Source organism: Capricornis sumatraensis, chromosome 7, assembly GCF_032405125.1.
Source record: "Capricornis sumatraensis isolate serow.1 chromosome 7, serow.2, whole genome shotgun sequence".
In the NCBI taxonomy this organism is placed as follows: Eukaryota; Metazoa; Chordata; class Mammalia; order Artiodactyla; family Bovidae; genus Capricornis; species Capricornis sumatraensis.
The window spans coordinates 24,902,057-24,914,883 of record NC_091075.1 but is presented as its reverse complement, the minus strand read 5'-3'; the positions used below and the strand labels follow the sequence as shown (position 1 = coordinate 24,914,883).

Genomic DNA, 12,827 nt, shown 5'->3' with positions numbered 1-12,827 from the left:
GTGCTGAACAGGTTGACAGCATCTAGATTAAATGGTTGTCGAATGAAGGGGTGCTGAGTCAAGAATAAAGAAAACTAAAACGTTTGCTTGAGAAGGAACAAGTGTCTTTCAAAAAACAGAAAAATTCAAAATACAAAATAATAACACTCAAGGTGAAGTAAACAGGGAACACTAAAGAGATTTGCCCAAATCAGATTCACACAGAAATTAGGTAGGCTTAAAAGCAGGCTGAGGAACTCTTGTTACAGAGGTCGTCAAGTATCTCAGAGAGTAGAGCTGACTGGAGACCCAGTGAGGCTGCCTGGTGGGTACACGCAGATTTCAGGTGAGGAAAGGAGACTGCGGGTGTCGGAAGCAAAGCTGGGATGCTGGTGTAGGGAGCCGGCAGACCCCGGCCAGCCTCCCAGGCCAAGGGGCCACGCTGGGAGGAGGTGAGTGGGGTCTGTGCCCTCCCTTCCCGCTGCCTTTCCCCGGCCCCACCAGCCTTCTCTACAGCCTCCTGGTCTTGTGCCCTTCTCAGATTTTCTGTTTTCTCCCTCCCTTCAAGACTCAAAATGACTTCCCAGTCCTCCTGGGCCTCCACGGCATGCCCAGATGCCTGACTCAAGCCTGTCCCTCCCTCCAAAAATACAGACACCCACCATGTACATTTATACAGTAAAGGTGCTTGTTCCAGTTCTTAATTTTTAAAGCAGTGATGTGAGTCGTTTTCTAAAAGCAGTAGCACTGAAATGTTTACATGTAGCTCCCAGTAGATCTTTACCTGTGAATAGATGGATCAGGTTGATCTGTGTCTCCTGATAAGGGAAAGTAAGTTTCCCATTGGATATTAAGGCATTAGGCCACGTCTTTGGCTGTCATGCTTAAGATCGAAGGGAAAATGAAGCTGGGGAATTCTTCACTGACTCATAACTAGGAATGAGGTCTAATTTTAGGTATGTATTTAAAGGATAGCTTCTTCACATTTTCATACCAGTTTGGGTGTTGCTGGTATTTGGAAAGTCACTTGGCCCATAAAGCTTGAGTCTCTCAGGCTTTAGGACCAACTCTTCCTTTCACCGTCACAAGTATACAGATAAAACTGGAAACGGGACCTTGCACTTCTCAGTCCCCCTTTCAAAGAGTGCTTAAGTTCAGTGCCTGTATGTCAGATTCAAGGAATTGTTTTTCTGTTTATAAATAGGACCTGCAAAGGACACTGCACAGCAGGCTTAGTAGTTGTGATTTATTATGTGCCAAACTCCTCACTGTATCATTCGGGTACACCTATTGAGACTCTCCACTGTGCTGGGGACAGAACTCTGAAACCACCCCCTTTGATGCTTCCATGCCTTCTGATGTGGGGACTCTTGGGGGCATGTAGGTTCACTTCCCGCACCCGTTTACCATCATTTTCATTAATGGGCAATGATTTGGGACCCCCTGGCTGGCCTTTAAGGTGTCAAACACACACCCAGTGGTGACTTTTATTTGGGAACTAGAAACCCACTAATATTTAAACTTTCATTTTTCTGTTGTAAAAGTTCTCTGTTAGCTCTTCTTGATGGGAAATTACACAGTTCCCTAAATAATTTGGATTATTTGGCAATTGTCTGAAACATGCTCCCAAAATACCTTTCACTAATCTTAGTACATTTCTGTGGCCATCTGTCGTGATCAAATCTCTCTTCCACCCACCCTCTAGAGAAAGCCACACTCAAAATAATATACGTACATAGGGTTAAGATTTTTCTGAAAATATTTCTGAAATCTTTTCCTTTTAAACTATTTTCTCCCATTCCTCTGCTTGCAACATAAACAACCACTCTAGCTTGATACCAATTTTATTTGCATATGTTCCTATAAAACCTGAGTGTGGGGTTTGTGCATGTATTTCTTGTTTTTAATTATCATATATATGTTTGCCGTTTTGAAAATAGTATGTAAGGATATGCATTAGAGAATCAAAGTTACCCTGCCTAGCAGCATACAAGTTCTCAGTCCCACTCCCAAATATAAGTATTTCCCTAGGTATTTGCTACCTTAACATATATACTTTAAAGTAGACAGATATTTTAATATACCTTTTCAAAATGTATTTTTAATTGGAGGGTAATTGCTTTACAATGTTGTGTTGGTTTCTCATGTATAAGAGCGTGAGTCATCCGTGAGTATACATGTGGCCCCTCCGGCCCAGCCTCCTACATTGTCAGAGCACTAGGCGGAGCTCCGTTACACCACAGCTTCCCAGTAGCCATGGTTTACACATGGTGGTATGTGTGTTTCAGGGCTGCTCTATTCATCCCACCCTCTCCTTTCCCTGCCGTGTCCACAGCTCTGCTCTCTGTTTGGGTCTCTATTCCTGCCCTGCAAAGAGCTTCATCATTACCATTGTTCTGGATTGCACATGGATGCATTAATATACAATATTTGTTTTTCTCTTTCTGATTTCACTCTGTACAACAGGCTCTAGGTTCATCCATCTCACTAGAACTGACTCAAATGTGATCCTTTTTATGGCTGAGTAATAGTCCATTGTATATATGTACCACAACTTCTTTACTCATTCATCTGTTGCTGGATATCTAGGCTGTTTCCGTGTCCTAGCTATGGTAAACAGTGCTGCAGTGAACACTGGAGTACATGTGTCTCCATAGTGACTGTATCAGTTACATTCCCCCAACAGTGCAGGGGCGTTCCCTTTTCTCCACACCCTCTCCAGCACTTACTGTTTGTAGATTTTTTTGGAGTACATGTGTCTCCATAGTGGCTGTATCAGTTACATTCCCCCAACAGTGCAGGAATGTTCCCTTTTCTACACACCTTTCCAGCACTTATTGTTTGTAGATTTTTTGATGATGGCCATTCTGACCAGTACGAGGCAGTACCTCACTGTAGTTTTGATTTGCGAGTGATGTTGAGCATCTTTTCATGTTTGTTGGCCATCTGTCTGTCTTCTTTGGAGAAATGTCTGTTTAGGTCTTTTGCCCGTTTTTTGATTGGGTTGTTTTTCTGGTATTGAGCTGTATGAGCTGCTTGTGTATTTTGAAGACTAGTCCTTTGTCAGCTGTTTCATTTGCAATTAGTTTCTCCCATTGAGGGTTGTCTTTTCATCTTATTTATAGTTTCCTTTGCTGTGCAAAAGCTTTTAAGTTTAATTAGGTCCCACTTGTTTATTTTTGTTTTTATTTCCAGTATTCTGGGAGGTGGGTCAAAGAGGATCTTGCTGTGATTTATGTCAAAGAGTGTTTGGCCTGTGTTTTCCTCTTAAGAATTTAATAGTTTCTGGCCTTACATTTGAGTTTGTTTTTGTGTATGGTGTTAGGAAAGTTTATTCTTACATTATACATACTGCTTCTGCTTTGCAAAAATCTTCCTTAAATTTTTAATTTTAGATTCATAGGTGGTTGCAAAAAATGTACGAGGAGGTTGCATGTACCCTTTACCTGGTTTCCCCAGTGATAACATCTTGTATAACTCTAGTCCAGTATCAAAGCCAGGAAATTGATATAATCCACAGATCTCACTTGGGTTTTGCCAGTTTTACTTGTACTCGGGTGTGTGTTCATACAGTTCTTCGTGCATGTATTTTTAAGTTGCGTGGGTGGCTTTGTCCTACGTGTCACGATCTCTCTGCCTTCACTGTGTGTGGAATTTATCCATGCACCTCTGTATACAACTAGCTCATTGCTTCTACCCCTGAAGAGGATCCTGTTGTGTACATCTTCGATCTATTCTGTACCTGTTTCCCAACAGTTGACACTTAGCCAGCCTCTCACTTCCTACCTCCAGACAGTACTTCAGTGAAGAGTCTCACTCACATGCCCTTGTGGATTTGTGTCCCTCAGGCAGGAATTGGGTTGCTGGGGTATTTGTTTACTTGACTCTGCAAAATGTCTGCCTAAGTCCACATGCCAGCAAGCATGGTATTAAAAGTTCCTAGATTCCTACATTGAATAATTACTTAAGATATAATCCTGGGGTTTAGGATCTAAAATATCATAGAAAACCTTCCATAGGACCATAGAGAGAGAAAAAAAAAACTTACCATTAGTAAAAAAAAAAAAGAGTTTATTAAGAGATTTTGTATGATATGAAAATTATATTGAAACTACAGATAATGTTAAATCTCTGAATGGTATAATGTGATTTCAGGTCTTTTTTCCAATCTCATTCTCTTTCCTTTCCTCATCTCCCCAAATGACATACCTGATTACTAAACACAGTTTATTTTTTATTTTGAGAGGAAGGCTCATGGCTATAATGTCTAAAGTTCTAAGGACATGATTCATTTCAAGCCAGGCTATAGTTCTAAAGGATGAAACGAAAGGGGTGGGGGGGGGGAGGGTAGAAAAAGTGGGGGGAGGGTAGAAAAAAAAGAGAGTAGAAATTTTGGGGAAAAAAATCCTGTTTTGTTTCTGTTATATTAAATAATCACTGTACTGACGCAGAACAGTATCTTTCATCCCATTCTCACCTCGTGTGCCCAACAAGGATGTTGGTGGTCCACCTGCCGTCACCACTACAGCCAGAAACTGCTTACTGAGAAGGAAAGTGTAGGCAAATTGTCCTTAGAGAGACTGGATTTCACAGGCTGCTGTGAAATAGACTGATCTGTATAAAAATATACTGCTGTTCTGGCAGTGACCTAAGTTCTTTGAAAGATACTTTCTTGAGTGTGTTTGTCTTACTCATCTCGAAAATGCAGTTTTCAAAACATCTCATTTGCATTCACTGAGGTGCCGCTTTGTGGGCAGGATAATCAAATGGACTGCTTATGCACCTGTTACTTGTCAGCAGTTTGGCTCGTTTGTCCATCTGAGCCTTCTTTGTGAGGTGCCTCTCTCGTTCTCTTATGCCTTTGAGAATCCTTTTATAAAGTGTGGTGGCAGAATCCTGTTGGTTGGTCTCGTGGATCTTGTCCCTGGAACAATATTTTTTAATTTCCCAATTTTTTTTGCATGTCATTATAGAACAACAGTATCTTTGTCAATTGGTTTCTGCTGGGTAGTTTGTTTAAACATTTTCAGTAAAACCATAAGTTGATTTGGTTCGTTAACATATGATTTCTAAGCTGAAGGTAAGACTCCTACTAGAAATTCAAGAAAACCAAATTTACTAATAGGAGTTAACTGTCAAAAATCAATTGACTGCAGCCAGAAACAAAGCTATTAAGAATTGTAAAAAATAAAAACTTTTTAAAAAAATAATTATAAATATAAAAAGTAGTTTTGATAACTGACTAAATGTCAGTCCAGTGTATATATATCATTAGCATATGATATGGAATGGAGAGTAATTCATTTGCACAGGTGAGAACTTAATCTGGGAATGAGAAATGGGCCCTCAGTATGATTCCACCTGTCGCAGTCACAGCTAAGCCAGTGGATTACACGTGTCTGTGCCACTGACCAGTGTCACCTCCTGCCTCTCCTCCGCTCCCTAGACACCCCTGCACTTGGCCGTGATCACCAGACAGGAAGCTGTGGTGGAAGACTTGCTGAGGGCGGGCGCTGACCTGAGCCTCCTGGACCGCTTGGGTAACTCTGTTTTGCACCTCGCTGCCAAAGAAGGACATGATAAAATTCTTGGTATTTTACTCAAGCACAAGAAGGCAGCACAACTTATTGACCACCCCAACGGGGAAGGTAAGAGACAATCACACATCGTGGTGTAACCTCTGTCTGCTTTCCAAACAATAAGTAGCTACCAGATAAACGTGCCTATTTGATCTGCACCCCAAAGTGCTTTCCTTAACCACTGGGAATTCATCATCTCTCCTGGAAATTTCCATTGCTGGCTGCAGCTAATTCCTTTAAAGATGATCTGGAATAGTCAGTAGGAGGGAAAAGCGAGACCTGAGCAAACACCATGCTGGATATGTAGAAAAAGTGTTAGCTGCTCAGTCATGTCTGACTATCTGCGATCCCATGGACTGTAGCCCGCCAGGCTACACATTCTCTAGGCAAGATACTGGAGTGGGTTATCATTCCTTTCTCCTGACCCAGGGATCAAACCTGGGTCTCCTGCATTGCAGGCAGATTCTTTACCATCTGAGCCACCAGGGAAGCCCCCTCAATATGTAGAAAGCATCCTTTATTCAGAGAATGTTTATGTGCTCTCATGGTCTCTAGAACACAAAAGGAGTCTGGGGTTTACATGCAGGACAGCTGACTTACAGCACCTATAAAGACTGGAGTGGAGACCCATGCTGACCCCCAACAGCCTTCCCTTCCCGTGACCATCCCTGTGCTTGGGCCGTAGGTCTGAATGCCATACACGTAGCCATGATGAGCAACAGCTTGCCGTGTCTGCTGCTGCTGATGGCCGCGGGGGCCGACGTCAACGCCCAGGAGCGGAAGTCGGGGCGCACAGCCCTGCACCTGGCTGTGGAGCATGACAACATCTCCTTGGCTGGCTGCCTGCTCCTGGAGGTGAGGGATGCACTTACCTGCCTTCTCATTCAATTCCCAAAGGGTATTTGGGAAAATCTTTTCAAAGAACAACTTGGCTAACAGCTCATCTCCCTACCGTCGGCTCTACCTGTGTAGTATCTACTGGAGGCTTCAGAATAGCTGCTCGGGCCCTCCAGTATTCCCCTGCCCGGCATCTCTGGGGATCTCTGCACTGGCAGAGCCTGCCTAGAATACAGCTGGGCCTCTAGCATGACCTGGAGAGCCACGCAGGCAGGGGAGGTGGGGACAGAAGGGCGAGAGGACCTTGAGCTAACCCTTTTCTGTGTGGGCGGATTTTAGGGTGATGCCCACGTGGACAGCACCACTTATGACGGAACTACACCCCTGCACATAGCAGCCGGGAGGGGGTCCACCAGGCTGGCGGCTCTTCTCAAAGCAGCAGGTAAGGCAGCCTGGTAGTCAGCCCTAGAAAATGTCATCAGGAAGGCAAACCCAGACCGCTAGAGCAGGCAGGCCGCCTCCTTAACCTATGGACGTGCTGCAGAAAGGCACAAATAAATAAAAGTGGCTGCAAATCCCACTTAGCAGCCATGAAGGCTCTGTTTGTATGAGTAACCCTGGGTGCCATGCTGATGGTCATGTTAGTTTTTACTCACCTGTTTTGGATTTGGATTAAGTTGAGTCCCATGACAGGAGATCCTAAGGTTGAACTGAATTCCTTGTAGAATTTGGAGCAGTATCAACCTTAAGGTCCCATCACAGGTCCTCAGAAGGAAGCGTTTATTGGTATAATAAAGCATTTGAAGACTTCCGTTTGTAAGAAAGGTCTCTGAGAAGCCAAAATGATAGGGACAAACACATGGGCCATGTGTCAAGTACTGTCATGTACCAAACCCTAAAAATTGCTAGCTTCTGTTGGGCTAGGTACTTCACACTGTCCCATTTAATCTTACTTAATCTGCAGTGACCCTTTGAGACAAATCCCATTACTATTCCCATTTTATAGCCAAGGAAACAGACTGGTGAGACTTTTGCATCCCAGTTCCTGGGCCCCAGTAAGGGGCAGAGCTTGAGTCACATCTTGTCACCTTGAACTTCCAGACTCTTCTCTCTCTGTTTCTCTCCCCTGCTTTGCTCAAGGATGTAGAGTGTTATTCCAATTCAACCCTTTCATCCTGTGAGATAAAGGAAAATTATTCCTGCTCATCTTTGAATCTCCACTGCCTTATACATTTAGAACCTCAAAAATGTTTAATTGTAATTGGTATCACAAGCCTGTCCTGGCATATTTGATTTACTTACAAGGTTATTGTTTTTAGAAAATAAATGCCTCACCAATTCAAGAAAATAGCAGATTAAATACCGTCTTTAAAAAAAAAACAAAACTGAGACTAGGAAAAATATAAGAACCTTTTCTTTGGCACCATATTTTTCTGACATCATATCCCAAATAAGCAGCAGCCTTCTCTTTTCTCCTTTGTCAAGTTGAACATTCCCATGAACAAGAGACGGTGATTGCAGTGCTTATGGTTAGTCTGGGGAGTCACTGGTTATGATAATGAAATGCCTTCAGACGAGAAGCTATGACCTTTCAATAACTACACATCCTACCAGAAGGTCTTCTTGGTATTTTGCATTTAAGGATCAGTGCCATAACCCAGGAATAAAACAGAACAGGTTGGCACTAGACAGAAAGCAGCTTTGCTCTTTTGAGCAAGCAGGTGAGGACACAGAAACATGAGGTGCCAGGCATCAAGTTGAACACATGGGGCCTTAAGCCTAAGGGTGTGCCCTTGTTGTTTAGTCGCTAAGTCATGTCCAACTCTGTGTGACCTCATGGACTGTAACCCACCAGGCTCCTCTGTCCGTGGGATTTCCCAGGCAAGAACACTGGAGTGGGCTGCCATTTCCTTTTCCAGGGGGTCTTCCCGACCCAGGGTTGGAACCTTGTCTCCTGAGCCACCAGGTAGTCCCTATAAACCACCGTCCTCAGTCCTCAGGTTAAAGGTGCATCGCTCACAACTATCCTATGGGGTCAAATGTGAGCGTCAGTCCAAGTCTGTGTTTTTGAAAGTATCCTTGGCTATACAAAGCTATCATTGGTCACCTTTACAGTCAAGATATATTAGAATTTAAAAGCAGGTTTCTGGATATTTCAGTGGAAATGTGTTTTATATATTCATAGAATCTGACCCCTGTGGGCAGCGAGGAGCCGAGAAGATGTGGGTTTTACCTAATGCTGTGTGACTTGGCTCCGCAGGAGCAGATCCCCTGGTGGAGAACTTCGAGCCTCTGTATGACCTGGATGACTCCTGGGATGAGGATGGAGAGGATGAAGGGGTCGTACCGGGAACCACTCCTCTGGACATGGCCTCCAGCTGGCAGGTGAGCCCCGCTCCGCCAGCGTGCTGGCTGCCTCTGAGGCGGCAAGTGGTCTTCCTCAGTCTTTATTCCCCGAAGCCCGCACCTGGTATTTTTAAAAGACAGGCTGCTTGTCACGAGCTGTATTTATCTTGAAAAGCCTATCCGCTAAAGATCTAGGTCAGCAGAGTTCTGAACAGAAAAGCGTATGCCTAATCAGATCAGAGTTAGATGAGAGAAACTCAGAATTCACAAAGCGTGTTGCCCATTCTGAACTCACACCAGAATCCTTCCCATCTGAGTTTCTGAAGCCAGGATGCACGGCATGGTTGGCCTGAACTTCGGTAAGTAACTGCTGAACATGAGACGAAATGGGGATTCTTCTGGGGGTTTTCATCAGTGGAAACAGAACAGACTTAAAGCCTTCCTCAGAACTCTGCTGGCCCGAGATCTGAAGGTGAAAGCGGTTACCAGGTCCGTGGGCCCAGGGAGGGGAGCCACAGGAGGAGGTGGGCAGCGCACATCTCCAGCCCAACTAACTGAACTCCTGAGGGCCAGGCGCTGCTCCCTGGCACAAAACCGCCTCCCCAGGGCCCGTGTGGCGTGAGCTGAGTAACCCTGCAGAGAGCCCACTACGTTGAGCGCCTGGTCTTCCCAGAAGCCTCACCACAGAACACAAAGATAAGCCAGTGGGTGACCCGGCGTGGTCCTCGCCCGGGCCAGTCAGCTGAGTGACTGCAGGGAATGCAGGAAAGCCTCCGTAGCTACGGAGGTGTCTTTTTCCTTTACACGTTAACTTTTATTGGGGGTATAGTTGATACACAGTGTTGTGTTAGTTTCAGCAAACTGAATCTGTTACACGTATGTCCACTTTTTTAGATTCTTTTCCCATGTGGTTCATTACAAAGTATTGAGTAGACTTCCCTGTGCTATACAGTAGGTTCTTATTATCTGTTATCCCAAGACTTTTTTGCCCCCTCAGTTAAAAGGTGAATGGTGGCACGAGACTATCCTCAAGCCTTGTGAGCATTTGTACACCTCAATCTGCTGCTGCTAAGTCGCTTCAGTCGTGTCCGACTCTGTGCGACCCCACAGATGGCAGCCTACCAGGCTCCCCCATCCTGGGATTCTCCAGGCAAGAACACTGGAGTGGGTTTCCATTTCCTTCTCCAATACATGAAGGTGAAAAGTGAAAGTGAAGTCGCTCAATCGTGTCCGACTCTTAGTGACCCCATGGACTGCAGCCCCCTAGGCTCCTCCGTCCATGGGATTTTCCAGGCAAGAGTACTGGAGTGGGTTGCTATTGCCTTCTCCGTCAATCTGAGCAAGCTTAAAAAACTGCTTCTCATGAGTCTTATTACCAGGAAAGAGGGGCAGCGAGACAGTACAGCTTCACAGCACGACTCGGGTTCAGTTCTTGCCCTAACTCTCAGGGAAACGTCATTTACCATCGACTCTGACCAGCACATGGCTGCTTGGGTGGCCTGGACCTCCTTTGTCCCTCAAAAGGGCTGTGGCCTGGTTCTTTGTGAGGCTGGGTGGGGTCTTCCTGTGTGGCTCAGACAGCGCTTGTGGGGCACAGCCTCCTGGGCCCAGAGCCCCAGAGGGCAAACAAGTCTGCAGGCCAGGGCACCGACGCCCCTTCCCACTCCATCTTAGGGGGGGTACAAGCCCCTCCTGAGGAAGACGGGCTGAGCTCCTTACCGCAAAGCAGCTGATTTCCCTGGTGGTCCCTGTAACATCCCCGTGTTTTTCTTCCCAACAGGTATTTGACATATTGAATGGGAAACCCTATGAGCCAGAGTTTACGCCTGATGATTTGCTGGCACAAGGTGAGATGTGGGAGGACCAGGTGCCCTGAGCCAGTGTCACCTTCATCCTGACCCTGAAAGGGGCTGAGGGAGAGCCGGCGTTACCCAGACTCTGCTGTGAAAGGCAGGGGCTTCTCTCAGAAGCCGGGGGTCCTGCCACAGAGAAGGTCCAGCTGTGATCTACCACAGCGTGGGCTGTTCTTGCTCACCTGGGTGGCTGCTGACTCTCCGGTGCAAGAGCGCAACTGCTTCCCTGGGGTGGGAGGGGGAGCTGTGTGGCCGTGACCGGTCCCTGTGAGAGTCTCTGATCAGTTAGGATGGTCATGTTTCTTCTTGATCTCCTTTAGGAGACATGAAACAGCTGACTGAAGATGCAAAGCTGCAGCTCTACAAGCTGCTAGAAATTCCTGATCCAGACAAAAACTGGGCTACTCTGGCACAGAAATTAGGTCTGGGGATACTGAACAACGCCTTCCGGCTGAGTCCCGCTCCCTCCAAAACCCTCATGGACAACTACGAGGTAACGTGTCACCTTACGTTGTCACTGTAGTTCAGTCGCTAAGTCACGTCCAACTCTGCGACCCCCTTGGCTGTGTTTATCTGACTGTCTTAACATTACCGGCCAGAGCACAGCCCCTTCCCCTCTCCCTTAACTCTGAGCAATCAAATCTTAGTCACTCCCCATGTCCTGGGAGGGTGATCCAGGCCAGGAGGAAACCCACCTTGGTTGTATTCAGATACTTTGAGGTGTGCTGCAGAAATGCTACTTGGAGGGTCAGGATGGTCACAGAACGCCGATCTCCTGAACAAGAGACTGTGGCCCACATCCGTGCCCTCCTCTACCCCAGCACAGCCCTTGGTCTCATGTGAGCACATCCCGGAAGCAGCTCTCTGTGAGGTCACTCCTAGCAGAGCCGTTACCTGGTGATGCTTCTAATTTCTAAAATAAATGCTGAAAAACCGCGGGGTGAAGTTCCTTTCCATTGAAAATTCCATCATTGCTCATCTCTCAGCGGTCTTCAGAGCTTCAGGGAGACTGTAGGTTTCACTCTGGAGCTTTACTGCCTCGGCAGTCTCTCTGCTCACTACGAAGTGCTTCTCTGTGATTTCCTGAGTGGTCTCTGAGCTGAAACAGGAAACTTGATTCAAAGACCATGTTGAGGCTCCCTGCTTGCTTTTTAGAGGCTCACCACCAGACCTTCTGTGCCCCCTGGCTATCTCAGTGGAGGAGGCAGCCTGGCAGGGGGACAGGGTGTGGTGTCGAGTTTACAGCCTGCCTGCTTATTTCCTGCACAGGCTGGAACATAGAAGCACACTCTTCCTTCATTTCTCAGGTCTCCGGGGGCACCATAAAGGAGCTGGTGGAGGCCCTGAGACAGATGGGCTACACCGAGGCCATTGACGTGATCCAGGCAGCCTTCTGCACCGCAGACACCAGCCCGGCCAAGACCACCTCCCAAGCTCACTCGCTGCTGTTCGCCCCCACCTCCACAAGGCCACAAATAGGTAACGAAAAACAGACAGAAAGCAGTTGAGACGTGCCTCTGGTCTCTGGGGGTGTGGCCTGTCCTTCTCACCATCACTCCTGAACACACTGTCCCCGCGTCCGTGTCCCTCTCGGACCCCGGGTGCGTCATCCCCCGCTCCCGCCGCTACTGCTCAGGGAGGGGCTGTCCCCAGCACAGTCACCTTGACACACGAGTTACTAAGGTCCGCAACAGACGACAAAAACACCACGATACGGCTGGTGAAGGTAAGCTCAGTTTCTCTCACTTCTTAAATTTATGAGCGGGATGAGCAGGCCAACGTCTGTGGAACCAGGACTAAGCGCCCCAGACTGTGGGCTAACACCCCGATGTTTCCATCAGCTGCTCAGCGTCCTCCCTCCAGAGGCCCCTCATTCCTGCTCCCTCAGCTGCCTCCCCCCGCCAACCTCCACAACACTGACCTGTCACCCCACCTAAACACATAAGCACAAGAGTCCTCCATCTCCCAAAACCTCCATCTCGGCTTCTTCCAAACTGCCAGCACATCTTCCTGCTCCTTACTCACCCAGTGTCCTTGCCTCACTGCACTGAGAACACAGAAAGAGCTGGAACTCTGGTTTTGCACCAGCAAACCCCCCAGCCCACCCCTCTCCTGTCCAGACACTCCTCTGATTCTTGCCTCTCTCACGTGTCAGCCTTTTCTCCTTCCCGACCGGATCCCCTGGCAAGTAGGTGTGGTTCCCCTCATCTTTTCAAAGTAAACAGAAAACAAA

The 12,827-nt window shown here is 46.8% G+C and overlaps 1 protein-coding gene across 2 annotated transcripts in view; it reads left to right on the top strand.

The window, feature by feature from the left end:
- The window catches only part of NFKB1 (nuclear factor kappa B subunit 1), a 98,460-nt gene that overhangs the window by 82,891 nt on the left and 2,742 nt on the right, over positions 1 to 12,827 (top strand). For both annotated transcript variants that reach the window (XM_068975729.1, XM_068975728.1), the window contains exons 16-22: positions 5,426 to 5,627; positions 6,244 to 6,413; positions 6,735 to 6,837; positions 8,656 to 8,780; positions 10,522 to 10,588; positions 10,915 to 11,087; positions 11,902 to 12,073. In XM_068975729.1, the coding sequence (XP_068831830.1) occupies positions 5,426 to 5,627; positions 6,244 to 6,413; positions 6,735 to 6,837; positions 8,656 to 8,780; positions 10,522 to 10,588; positions 10,915 to 11,087; positions 11,902 to 12,073 (1,012 nt within the window). The remainder of the gene's footprint in view (positions 1 to 5,425; positions 5,628 to 6,243; positions 6,414 to 6,734; positions 6,838 to 8,655; positions 8,781 to 10,521; positions 10,589 to 10,914; positions 11,088 to 11,901; positions 12,074 to 12,827) is intronic.